Source organism: Macrotis lagotis, chromosome 6 (genome assembly GCF_037893015.1).
Source record: "Macrotis lagotis isolate mMagLag1 chromosome 6, bilby.v1.9.chrom.fasta, whole genome shotgun sequence".
Lineage (NCBI taxonomy): Eukaryota > Metazoa > Chordata > Mammalia > Peramelemorphia > Peramelidae > Macrotis > Macrotis lagotis.
In genome coordinates this window covers 43,587,399-43,601,119 of record NC_133663.1, presented here as the reverse complement: position 1 = coordinate 43,601,119, position 13,721 = coordinate 43,587,399, and the positions used below count along the sequence as shown (strand labels likewise).

At 37.9% G+C, this 13,721-nt stretch overlaps 1 protein-coding gene across 10 annotated transcripts in view; it reads right to left on the bottom strand.

Annotated features, from left to right (window-relative positions):
* The window catches only part of ATP11B (ATPase phospholipid transporting 11B (putative)), a 151,067-nt gene that overhangs the window by 62,836 nt on the left and 74,510 nt on the right, over positions 1-13,721 (bottom strand). For all 10 annotated transcript variants that reach the window (XR_012469335.1, XM_074191008.1, XM_074191013.1 and 7 more), the window contains exons 9-13: positions 12,215-12,279; positions 9,641-9,722; positions 3,349-3,499; positions 2,075-2,272; positions 371-586 (exon numbers count right to left, since the gene is read on the bottom strand). Coding sequence is in view for 9 of the 10 variants with exons in the window: in XM_074191008.1 (XP_074047109.1) it covers positions 371-586; positions 2,075-2,272; positions 3,349-3,499; positions 9,641-9,722; positions 12,215-12,279 (712 nt within the window). In the remaining variant the exon portion in view is untranslated. The remainder of the gene's footprint in view (positions 1-370; positions 587-2,074; positions 2,273-3,348; positions 3,500-9,640; positions 9,723-12,214; positions 12,280-13,721) is intronic.

Genomic DNA, 13,721 nt, shown 5'->3' with positions numbered 1-13,721 from the left:
TGGCCCATGGGTGACCGTGGTCTCTCAAAGACTAGAATGGTGAGGATGGCTTCTAGCAGAACCCACAGAGTGGGGAAAAAGGGATCCCATGTGGAGGTCTGTTCCCCAAGATCTGGCCTCTCCATCCCTGGAGGGAAGGGCACTTTCTAGACACAGCCTTTTACTGAAATCCTATCTTCAAGGGCAGGGAGAGGAAGGAAGGGGAAGGCATGGGCAAATGGGGGAAGACCCAGACAAAATAATTACAGGCTTATGAATAAACGTCATTGAAAATGTACTATTCCTTCTTATCAGCCCCAAAATAAAGTTATATCCACTGCAAGATGCAAGTAAGAATTCACCTATATGCAAGTAGGAAAAATACACTTACTAGTTCAGTGTCAGAGCTGCCCGCAGGTAGAGCTGAGGAGCCGAGGAGGGCCAAGCCCCTGAAGTATGCAAGCCCTTCTGAGGAGTCTGGGGTTGGTCCCTCTGGTACCAGTCTGCCAGTGATTTCTTGGTATTTTATGCCATTAATTGAACACTCACGAAACTGCATCTCATTTTCAGTCAGAGTTCCAGTTTTATCTGTAAATACATATTCCACCTAGAAAAAGATGAAATATTTCAACAAAAATATTCATTAAACAACACTGTTTTCATAGTAGGGAGCTCAGACTTGCAAAAATTAAATAAACCTGACCTTGAGCTTCAAGAGCTCTTTACTAAGCTAATACTGACACTGGTGTTTCTAAAATAAAAAAATTAAATAATGAAAATAGTAAAAGGACAATACAGTAAAACAAAACAAATGCTGTCCTGCATCCTTCAAAATAGGTGGTTTCCTAAAGTAGGAATTACCCACATTCCCTTCTGAGCTGGCTCATTTTCAGTCAGGGTCAGTTCTGGCTCAACCATCAGACTTTCAGTAATCTCCAAAGCAAAATGAAGAGGACAGCTAATGGTCTTTGAGATCGTCTACCATGGGAAAAAACTGGGAAATACCAGAAAAAGTAAGGTCAAAGGAGATTTGAGGAAATTAAAATGAAAGTAGTAAGCTAGAGCTCATCTTTACTGTAAAACAAAAAAAAAAGTTTATTGCAAAGGTTAAGGAGGAGTCATTCCAAAATGTTAAGGCGTTACAAAAAGATTATTGGTTTCACAGTTTGGGACTGATTCTAAGAAAGGAATGCAGGAAGAGAATTCTTGAGAATTTTGTGACAGCTCAGTTGAGATATAAAACCAAAGTTTGGAGTGGTGATTTGGTATGAAGCTGGTGACATAAGAAATAAAGAGAGCAGTCAGGATTTGTAAAACGCTTTAGTAAGAAGCAGAGATCAGTAGGAAAATGAAGGTTATTCTCATATGCCTTTCAGGGAGAGACTATCAGAGATATATGCAAAGCCCCACGACAATGGAAAGATGGGTCAGATCAAAAGAAGACGTTTTGTTAGAATTTTCAGTTTTACACACCCTAAGTGTGAGTCAGAAGACAATGAAAGACAAGAACAGAGGGAAGGCTGTCACCCCACAGATGAGAGTATCCACAGAACTGGAAGCAAATTAGCTAATAAGAGATGAGGTCCAAAAGGAAAGACACGAACCAAGGAATGACCCATTGTCAGGGGCAAGAAGAAAGTGTCCCCAAAATGGTAAGACAAATACAAAATCACGACAATATAATATCCCTCAATGATGCTAAGAAGCTCATGAAGCACCTTTCCCTGAAGAGAAACTAATAAAACAAATGAAGATTAAAGTAACATGTTCAGATGTGAACAGAGAATGACCAATATGTTGGCTGGCAGGGACTGGAGGCTTGGCCAAAGCGTGGCTCCCAATGAAGTACTGGCTGTAGAAAACTAACTACCACCACTACTTAGGCACTTCACAGAGACAAGACACAGGAGTAAAAGCTTAGAGAGGGAGGAGGAAAAACAGTAAAGATCTCCAGAAGAATGAGATCAGACGGGGTAAAGGCACAGAGGCAGAGAGGAAAAAAAAGTAATCCTGGGTTTTGTTTTTTTGATTTTCTTTATGTGATGCATGCACTATGAAATCAAAATGCCATTGGAAACAAAAGGATCATCTTTACCTGTCCCAACTCTTCATTCAGGTCTGAAGTATTGACTTGTGCTTTCTGATCTGTTTCTTCATGATAGAGATCAAGATCCCAACCAATAAAAAATGAGCCAAGGAATTTCTGCATCTCAACTGTCACATAGAGTGAAATTGGAATGATAAAATTGTAGAGCACCAAAAAAGCAAGGAAGTCAGAAATAAACCTCAGAATCTGTGGGGGGAAAAGATCCACATAAGTCACAGTGCATAGTAATAAACATCCTCAGGAGAAAACTCAGAGAAGTGTACACCAAGATCAGTCTCATGTCTACGTGTCTCCTCTTCTCCCATCTCTGTCTTGGGGTCACCTAATACCCAGGGCTGTCAAAGAAAGTGGGATATTGCTCCTCTTTGGGATAGTTCTGGTTCCCAATCTGGCTAAAACTGAAACCACTCTCAAAATAAGGCTCTGTATCTCCTGTTGATTTCAAAGGCTTGCTCCTATCCTCCACTCTCATAGAGCTAAAATTGTTAAGCCTAGAGGAAAAAATCATTATCTTGCTACATTCAGAATATAAATAGTATAGAAGTATTCCATTTTAAATGCAATACTAATTCAATATCTATTTGTGGGAAATGGAAAATTCACATTAAAAAATACATAACCTTATTGACTAGTCAGTACCTTTTTTTTCTGATCACTGGGTTCTATTACTTAAAACTGCTTTATAATATTAATGGTTTGATCTGAAAATCTATAATAGTATATTTTTGAATTAAAGAGAATATATTTATGGTAAAAAGACAAAAAACTGAAAGAAAAATGTAGGGTTTTTTTTAAAAAAGGAAAATCACTTTCCTTCTCTAGCCTGTAAAATGAGTTAGATGTACTAAAGAAATTCCAAAGTTCCTCCTAATTCTACTTTTCCTTCATATGATGAACTTTGTGAGCAATGAATATCATGAGATGCTTAAGCATTACAAAGAGAAAGACATATGTTTCCATTTAATTCATGAAAATAATACATTTAAAGGCATACAAATGATTTATTTGAGCTTTCTTAAAGTGTGCTGTACTCAAAGCACCATTAGTAACTGCTTGTTGAGAATGAGCTATGGTACCAGTCATATGACCTCACTTTGGGCCTTACCAAACAGGAACCTATGTAACCTAGATAGTTCCTATTCTTTGGCAATAACTTTTCAGAAACAAACCTTGGGACAATAACACCAAGGCCATCATATTCCTAGATTCCCTTACCAGAGAGAAAATATCTTCTCATTCTAGAAGGGCAGAGACAACAGTACCTTACTGCTATTTCGCTGATGCTCCGTTTTTTGATTATACCAAGGTTCATCCCATTTTTCTTCTGCTTGCCATGTATATTTCAAGATTGTACTGATGATGGCTTCAGAAATAAGTATTATGAGATATATTATCAAAAAGGTATTCATTGACCTAAAGTGGACAAAAGAATATATGAAATATTAATTATGGGATTTGATATTAATTTATTCAGCAAGTTATTGATCCATAAATATACTTAAAAAGTATTTTTTTAAAAATTCAATTCAAATGTTTATGAAAAGTAATAAATACAAAGGATCTTGTAGATCCTCTCCCCTCCAAAGGTTACAGCAAGGTGGGAATGACTCTGTAGAACTGACCTGAAGACTATGTTAGCCAGGTAGCCTATCACCTTCCTATCCTGAAAATGTTTCCTGTTCTTTATATTCATGGACACTTAGACGGCATAGTAGATGGAGCGCCAGACCTGGAGTCAGGAAGCCTCATCTTCCTGAGTTCAACTCTAGCCACTGATTAGCTGTGTGACTCTGAACAAGTCACTTCACCCTGTCTGCCTCAATTTTCTCATATGTAAAATGAGCTGAAGAAGGAAAGAGCAAACTCCTCTGGTATCTCTGCCAAGAAAAACCCCAAATAGGATCACGAAGAGTTGGACATGACTGAAACAACTGAATAACAACAATATACACAATAACAAATCACTTACACAAAGGTAAGAGACTGCCCCTTACTGATATTGGCCTCGAGAAGATCATTACCTTCTTTGATTGTTAAGTTTTTTCAATGCCAAAATGAGGACATTACAGCTTGTATTAACTCATTCATAGGGTTAAGAGAAATAAATGGAAAATTTTTATGTAATATTTGTAAAGCATAAAGTGTGACATAAATAAATGCTAGTTCTTGTTATTTCTAATTCTTACCATTAAGAGAAGGCAAGTATGGTTTCATAGATGCTTTTCTTTATTTTTCTTATTTTATTTCAGTATTTTCTTTCACAAAAATACACAAAATGTGTTTTGCATATAATCTGTCAAACTGCTTGCTTTCTCAATGGAAGAAGAGGGACAGAGAAATGTGAAACTGAAAATTTGAAAAAATATTTTAACAATGTTTTTACATGTAATTTGGAAAAAGTAAACTATTCAGTAAGATTTAATAAAAAAGAAAAGAAAATGCCCTGCCAACAAGCACAGATGCAAGTAATTGCCACAAGTAACAGACAGCTCAGAATGAGAAGAGCCCTGGGAGGAAGCCTCTCTCAATCTCTCCAACAAGTAACTCCACAGAGACCTCCAGAGAAAGTCCGGCCCTTGCCTGGATCCACAGAACTGGGGATCCCCTCTGCTATCTCTGCTCTGTTTGGGCTGAGCAGAACAGGGTTGGCCATTTCATTGCTTAGATATAGCTGTCTCCCTAAACTGTTCAAGCCTTCTCTTCTCTAAGTTCATCATCACTAGCGCCTTCGAGCCATTGGCCAAAACATCCTCCTACTCCCTCCCGCTAATCGAAGACCTTTCAAAAACATGGCACCTTCATGCAGTCACATCAGGTCAAAAGAGAGAAAGCTTCTCACAGCTCCTAATTCTGGACCCTAGGGAGCCAGGCACTGCTCTAAGCAAAAACACCACTGATCCAGACATAGAAAACACAAAGGCTTGGAGAGCAGTTCAGAGCCCACAGCAGGGGAAGGGGCAAGGTCCAACACCTCAAAGATGAGGAACAATCAGTGAAAGGAGATGGAGGGGCCCCCGTGAGGAGCAGCCAGAGAAACATTTCACTGGAAGAAAGTCAATGGCAGTGGCACAGAAAGGTGGGGGAGGCCTGGAAGCTGGGAGGAGTCCAGAGGGGGCCTGAGCCGGGGAACATCCCTCTGGCCAAGATGTTCTGGAGAGGTGGTGGTCACACCAGGAGACACCCCCCCCCCAGCTCCAGCTGCAACCTGGGTCTGAGACAATGAGGGGTTGCATTAGAGGAGGCTGAGGACCCAGGGAAGGGGAAGCATGCACAAGCCTCTGCTACAGAGAGGACATGTGCCCACTAGGACAATGGGTGCTTGCTTTTCCAGATGGCAAGTCACACCTTTCATCAATCACAAAGTGCTGTGTGGTCATGTGCTTTACCCCACGTGGTACAAAAGAAATGTTAGTCTACTGGGGTCATGGAGGGAAGAGCTGTGCCCAGGCCAGCTGTGCACTTGCTAGTTGGGGGCTGTCAGCTTGCCTTTGTGCCCATCTCTAGCCGTGTTCCTGCCCTTTCCCCTCAGTCAGTTCCAGGTTCTCCTCAGCCGGCACTGTCTCCATCCATATGCTGGCGACTATCGGCTCCTCCTCATCAGAGATGATCAGCTTATAGCCATTTATTAAGTATCCACCACATACTAAAGGCTGTGCTAAGCACTGGGGCTACAACTGAGGAAAAGACTGTTCCTGCCCTCCAAGAGCTTACAATCTCATAGAAAAGGAAGCTGAAGAGTATATAAGGTGGGAGGTGGCAGAGGATGCATCAGGGTGAGGAGGGGGCGTTCAGCAGAGGTGGTCCTGTAGATCATGGGTCACATCCAGGATCTTGTGGTCACCCAGAACTGCATCCCCACCTCATGTTTTTATCAATTCTTAAATTCTCTTCTCTGTCCACAATCTGCTTAGGAACACCAAATCCCGTTCTTCATCCATGAACAGGATCTCCTCCCCTGTATCCCTTCCTTCTTTCCCAGGCCATGACTCCTTGGTGATTCAGTGCCACTCAAGACCTTCCCTTAAATAGAGTCCCTTGCCCTCTTCTCAGAGTGCGATCCTGCCCCTTGGAGACCTTAGTCCAAGAGCCTGCCTGTCATCTTGATGGACATAAGAACAGCACAAACTTGACTTGGTATAACTCCTTAATGAACTCCCTAACCCACATGCCTCAGCAGTCCTTTCATCACTCTGTAACCTGTCATGACCCCCCCCTCCTCTATTTTATTGAAGAAATGGAGTACAGTGAGCTCCCTCTTCCCCCTTCCCCTTATCCACACCACCCAGATGCCTTTTGCCACTTTCTACTCCTTCCTCCCATCTCACATAATGGAGAAGCCCTTCATATGTACAAGTAATCCCATTCCATCTTGTCTTTTTTGTTTCTTTTTAAAAATTCAATTCAAAATTCAAAAGTTCTGTCCCTTCCTCCTCCCAAGTAGGTGTTCTCACAAAACAAATTCCTACATTAGCAAAGAAAGAAGGAAAATTAAGAGAAAACGAAGGAAGAAAAAAGAAAAGGCGTTTCAGTGTGCCTGACGAATCCATCACTTCTCTCTATCCGGAGGAGAGTCTGTTTCATCCTGGGTCCTTTGGAATTGTGGTAGGTCATTGTGCTAATCAATTAAGTCTTTCAAAGTTATTTGTCTCTGCAATATTGTTATCACTGTGTAAACTGTTCTCCTGGTTTTTGCTCCCTTCACTCTGCATCAATTCATAAAAGACTTAGCAAGTTTTTCTGAAACCATGTTTATCTTCATTTCTTGTATCACTACAGTATTCCAATATACTTATATACCATAACTTTCATTACCCAACTGATGGGTAGCATCCAATTCTCTGCCACCACAAAAAGAGCTGCTATAACTATTTTTTGCACCCGTGGGTCTTTTTTGCTTTTTTACTGACCTCTTTGAGATCTAACAGAACTAGCAGCAGAATTGCTATCAGAGAACGTATTCTCCAGGCAGAGTTCCAAATGGTTTTCTAAAATGGCTGAACCAGTTCACAGCTCCACCAATAGAGCATTAAAGAACCTGTTCTCCCATGGCACCATCAGTATTTGTCATTTTCCTTTTTTTGTCAACTGAGCCAATTTGGTGGGTGTCAAATATTACCTCAGAGCTGTTTTTAATTTGCCTTCATTAATTTTTAGTGATTTAGAGCATTTATTTTTTATATATACTGCTACTGACAGCTTGGATTTCTTCTTCTAAACACTACCATTTATCAACTGGGGAATCATTCCTGTTTTTATAAATTAGACCTTCCTCAGAAGTGTGCTGTAAATATTTCCCAGTGTTCTGCTTCTCTTCTAATTTTAGCTGCAACAATTTTATGTGCAAATCATTTTTCAATTACATGTAAAGATAGTTTTCAACATTCATTGTAAACCCTTTTGAAATTAATGTAATCAAAATTGTCCATTTTACCACCTGTTCCTCTCCATCTCATTTGATCATGAATTCTTCCCCTATCCAGAGGTCTGAGAGGTACTGTCTTTTAGGCTACTCTAGTTTGTTTATGATGTCATTTGCCAAATCTAAATCATGTACTCATTTGGCTTGTCTTGTGTATGATATGAAACACTGGTTCATTAGTTATTACCAAATTGTTTTCCAGTTTTCTCAACAATTTTTATCAAATAGTACAAGTTCTTGTCTCAACTGGGATTTGGGGGTTTATATAACACTAGATTATTTGCTTCTACATATTTTATACCCAATCTGCTCCACTGATCAAACTTCTATTTTGTACCTAGTACAAATTATTTTTTTAAACTATAGTTTTGTAGCATATTTTGAGATTTGAGTACTTCTGTTTGAGAACTGCTAACCCCCTCACTAGCTTTTCATTAACAAAAAAATTAATCCCTTTGATATCCTTGACTCTTTATTCCTTTAGTTGAATTTTGACACTATTTTTTTTAGGTGTTTTTATTTTTGCAAGGCAAATGGGGTTAAGTGGCTTGCCCAAGGCCACACAGCTAGGTAATTATTAAGTGTCTGAGACCAGATTTGAATTCAGGTACTCCTGACTCCAGGGCCAGTACTCTATGCACTGCGCCACCTAGCTACTCGTATATTTTTTCAAGTTTTATGAAGTAATCTTTGGTAGTTAATTTACTTTACTTAGTGCCAACCCAATGAGTTTAGATATTATTGTCATTTTTACTATATTGGTTTGACCTATTCATGAGCAATTAATATTTCTCCAATTATTTATTAAATTTTCCTCTTCTACTTAATCTATCTCCTTTTATACTTTACTCTTCTGCATTCAGGTTACAATTCTGCAAAACTGACCATTCTATGACAATTTCCTCTCCCAACTCTGCTCATTCCCTGGAATCTTCTCCCTCCTCACTTCACTTCTTGGCATCTCTGGTTTATTTCAAAATACAGCTTGAAGACAACCTTCTACAAGAGACCTTTCTTGCTTCCTAAACTCCTAGCTAATTTAAGACTAATTTCCATCTATTCTATATACTTCCTGTAGTACAAGGTGTATTTGTTGTCTCCCCCATAAGAATTTAAGTTCTCTGTAGGTGGGGAGCATCTTTGCCCTCTTTTTGTATCCCAATAAGTCTAGCCTAAGCCTTGCCATATGGTAATACTTAATAAATCCTTATCAACTGAATTACAAGCGATATACTTTAAGTTTCCTATATGACTCTTTTTTTCCCCTCAATCCCTATGGAGGAAATTAAGATATACTGTTACAATTTCTATCTTCAAGGGGTTTATAATTTAATTGAAGTGATAAAATACAAATACAAATAATAAACTATAATACAATGTGAAACAGGGAAGACACTGCAGGGGACATATAATCACTATATAAGTTCTGAAGAAATAGGACTTGATTTGAGGCTTGAAGAAAGCTAAGATTCCAAAAGAACAAAAAGTAGGGAAATAACTCCAGGTAGAAGAAAGAATTGCAATTAAAATTCCAAAATGAATAAGCAGAGCATTTTCTGGAAATGGTTAGGAATTCTGATTGGCTGAAGCATGGGATTCATGAAAAGCAGTGAAAAGTAAGCCTAGAAAGGCTCTTCTAAGGGTAGAGGGCCTTAGATGACAATCTTTTTACTAGAAAGATTAGCTTTAATTCAATTAGTAAAATGAAGTTAATAAAGAATTCTGGGTAGTAAAGTGAATGAAATGTTAGGAAAGCTATGGAAGATGACTATAAACAAAGAGGGAAGAACAGGAAGAGGAGGTTATTTCAACATTCCAAGTCAAAATATACTGACAGAGTGATCCAGAGTACTGGCAGTGGAAACTGAAAAGATCAATCAATCAACAAATATTAATTAAACACCTACTAAACACCTACTTTTCTAGGACAGAGACAAGAGATTTCACAAGTAGAAATGGTAACATTTGGTGGCTGATTACATAAGGGGGCAAGGAAGGAGGAATAAAAATAATGCTTAGTTTTAATCCCAGTAGACTGGGAAGATGGTGTACATTTTAAATGAAATTCAGAAGTCAAGAGGAGAAAAATAACACACTTATGCCACTTTAAAAATAGTTTACCTTAAAACACTTACTTCTCTACTGCTGATCGCTTCTGTGACTTGCTCTTATAATTTAATGCCATCTTAGTTTCCATTCCTGTATATATTGCAACACCTACAAAAGAAAATCAAACTTGGCATTTTTTTTATAAGAAAAAAACTTTTTGCCAACAAAATTTGATTCATTTGAGGTTACATTCTAAAACTTCAACAATGGAAAATTATGCATGCTTAAGGCTGGAGTAAAAGGACAATGAATTAAATGTGACAAATGAGTTATTTATTAGAGGATCACGGGATTTAAAGTTAGAAGAATCCTTAAAAATTGGTTAGTCAAAACTAAGTTAAAGTATAATTTATCTATTATCTAATATTTAACGTGATGGGGGTCAAGAAAACAAGAAAAGGAATTGGCAAAGATTTAAGGCCCTCTTTTAGTCAGTCACGAATTAAACAAAAGAGTCACAGAGTTGAGAGTGGAGCATGATGATGTCCAGAGGTTTTAAGATGCTGAAGAAGGGAGAAGAGGAAATATGAAAATTAATGTCTATTTTCCCAGTAAAGTAAAAGATGAAGTCCTTTCTTAAAGGGATTTTAAGGGAGGTGGGAAGTTTAGAAGATTTGAGGAAATAAAGAAAGCTTAGAAAAGATACTTGGCATTTGATAGTGTCAGTCAGAAAGAGAAAAAAGACTTCTATGGACCAATGAGGATCCAGTAAAGATCAAATAATTAATTTGTAGAGACCCTAATCAATACGCTTCTTCCACTGATATTCAGCAGGATGTGTAAGAAAGAGGTGAAAGGACAGATGATGTGGAGCAAAGGAAAGGGGATAGAAAAACAAAGGGACAAAGTATTCCATGGAAAAGGATGGTATATAGTTGAATTTATTTAACTACAGGATTAAGAATTCAAAGGAGTCATCCACCTCATGTGGAGTTAAATTAGAAAAAGGGTGCTAATCATGGGATCAAGGATGATGATAAATCAGAAAGTCAGAGATTAGGGAAAAAAAGAACCCTGCAATCTTGGGAAAGAAGGGAGGTGACAAGGCACAGTGGGGGGAGGGGAAGAGTACCAGATTGGAAGTTAAAAGGCCTGGATTCAAATCCTGGTTCTGTCATACATTCTTTATTGGGTTGAGCAAATAGCTACAACCATCAGGGTCTCAGTTTCTTCATTTATAAAATGAGCGAATTAGACGAAACAATTTCTAATATCCCATGTAACTTTAGACTTGTGATTCTACAACCAGAATCTGGATAAAGTGAAGTGAGTCAAGTGAATTACTTGGGAGTTATTTTTGGTGATCAGATCTATTAGAAACATACATTTCAAAACAAATAACTACTTGGAGGAAAAAAAATCCATCTACTAGTCAAGTATGATACACAAAGTATGGGGTTTCAGTACTTTATTGAAGGACTTCTAGAAAATTATCAGTAATTACTTCAGGTTACAAGGCTTGTATTAAAATAATAAAAGACTATGTAACAGAAAGAGAAATAAGTCAAGGATACAGCTATGACTTTTAGTTCATAATGATTATAATATATAATTTTAAGGATGCCAGAATGAGAAAAAAGTAGTTCAAAATTACAAAGATTCAAAACAAATTTATGAAAAAGCAGGCAGCAATTGTATCTGCTCAAGTAGCAAAAAATGTCAAATCTACTTTGTGGCACATGCTGTCATTGACCCATCAGTCATTGGTCTTGATCAACAACTGGCCGCTTAAAGTTAAAGGTCTAATTAGTTCAACTAAAGATTAAGGTCTTTCTTAATTTAATTTACTTCTAAGTTTAAGACCTTAATATTCTGCTTCTACTGGCAAACTAGATGGATGGAATGATCCTCCAAGGCAAGACTGTCAAGTGATGTCAGCACAGGCTATCTAGAAGTAAAAGTGAGGAATGATTGGGACATGAGAGAAGATGCACACTTAGTTTTGGAGAGGGAGCCCAGGGAGGTGGTGCCTTCTAGAAGGTAACCAGGCTTTTGTGAGCATAAAGAGCATGTAAGAAGTATGAAAGGAAGAAGCTTGTTCAGGAACAAACAGAGCACAATCCAAAGGTTAGAGCTAAGTAGGGACCTGAGATGGATGGCAATGAGACAGCAACAAGCCAGCAAGCGCTTACAATATAGTGCTAATACAAAGACGTCAAAACCAATGTCATTAAAAAGTCTCTAGCTGATGAAATACAGGAGGCAGGCAGTTCATAAAAAAATGCAAACATAAAACAGGAGTCAAAAATGTCAAAATATAACACTAACTCCATTTAAGAACTTCAAAGTTGTGTCCACATGGAATAAAATAGGCTAACAAGGATTTTGAGTAAACCATTCAATGCATCTAAATATTGTGGCTCTTACTCAGCATGAAGAACAAGAGTTCTTCACTTTTTATGGACCATGGACCCCTCTGACAGTTGAGTGAAACCTAGAGAACCCTTCTCAGAATGTTTTGAAAATGTAAAAAGTAAATTACACAGGATTACAAAGAAAACCAATTCAACTGAAATATCAAACTAATTTTAAAAACAAGTTCACAGATCCCAGATTAAGAACCCCTGCTCTAGACCAAGACTTTGAAAATGTTTACAAACCAAAAATTTCTTTTGTATTCTTTAATCTGGCTCCACGAAGCAAGAGACTTTCTGGCCCAAGTGGTCTAAAAAAAATAAAACAGAAAAAAATTTTAATTAAAAAACTATTTTATTCCAAAATAATGCCAACTTCAGGGGTATACATTTATTTCTCATTTTTTTGTGGGCAATGACATGAAATATCTATAAACTAATTCCAATATTGACAAAAATCATTTTAGCACAAAACACATTGAAAGATTTCAGAATTGATTAAAAAAAAGATTGTGGTGTAATGGACAATTTTAGACTTGGAGTCAGGAAGACATGAGTTCAAATCCTAACTCTAGTCCTGACCCTTAGGTAGGGTCCGAATCCAGATCTTCCCAACTCCATACTCTATGCCCTCTCCATTATGCTAAGCTATCCCAAGAGAAAACAGGTCAAAGATATGAAAAAAAAATTTTCCTTTTCTTTTTAATTTATTTAAGGCAATGGGGTTAAGTGACTTGCTCAAGGTTGCACAGCCAGGCAATGACTATGTATCCGAGGCCAAATCTGAGCTCAGGTCCTCCTGACTCCAAGGGCCAGTGCTCTATCCACTGTGCCACCCAGATGCCCTTGAACAATTTTCTTTTTTTTTAAGATTTTATTTATTTTGAGTTTTACAATTTTTCCCCTAACCATACTTCCCTCGCCTTACCCCCCACAGATGGCAATTTGCCAGTCTTTACATTGTTTCCATGACATACTTTGATCCAAATTGAATGTGATGAGAGAGAAATCATATCCTTAAGGAAGAATCATAAAGTATAAGAGATAGCAAGATCAGACAATAAGATATCAGTTTATTTCCTAAATTAAAGGTAATAGTCCTTGGTCTTTCTTCAAACTCCACATGAACAATTTTCTAAAAAAAAACCTTGCAAATCATCAATAGTCATATGAAAGACTGCCACAAATCTTTTAATAAGAGAAATGTAAGTCGGCTAGGTGGGGCATGGATAAAGCAGTGGCCCTGGAGTCAAGAGTACCTGGGTTCAAATCCAGTCTCAGATACTTACTAATTACCTAGCTGTGTGGCCTTGGGCAAGCCACTTAACCCCATTTGCCTTGCAAAAAAAAAAAAACCTAAAAAACAAATAAGAGAAATGTAAAACAAGACAATTCTGAGGTGTGGATTTCTTGACACCAAGCAAATTGCCAATGCTAAGAGAAGATGGAAATAGCCACTACTGCAGGAGAAGGAAAATAAGATTACCAAGACAAAGGTGGTAGACTTTTAAAATGATTCATCCATGCTGGAAAAGAATTTAGAATTGTGAGAAATGGAACTGAAATGTTTGTGCCCCTTGATCTAGTCTAATCGCTTCAGTTTACTCATGTTTAGAAAACTGAGGCCTCAGAAGGCCTATGACTTGATATATGGCTAAGGTCCTCTAGATCTAAAGCAGTTCCAATTCCATTGTATAGTGCCTCACAGGGCCTAAGGAGCGGGGGAGAAAATAACAGATAATAATAACAGTAT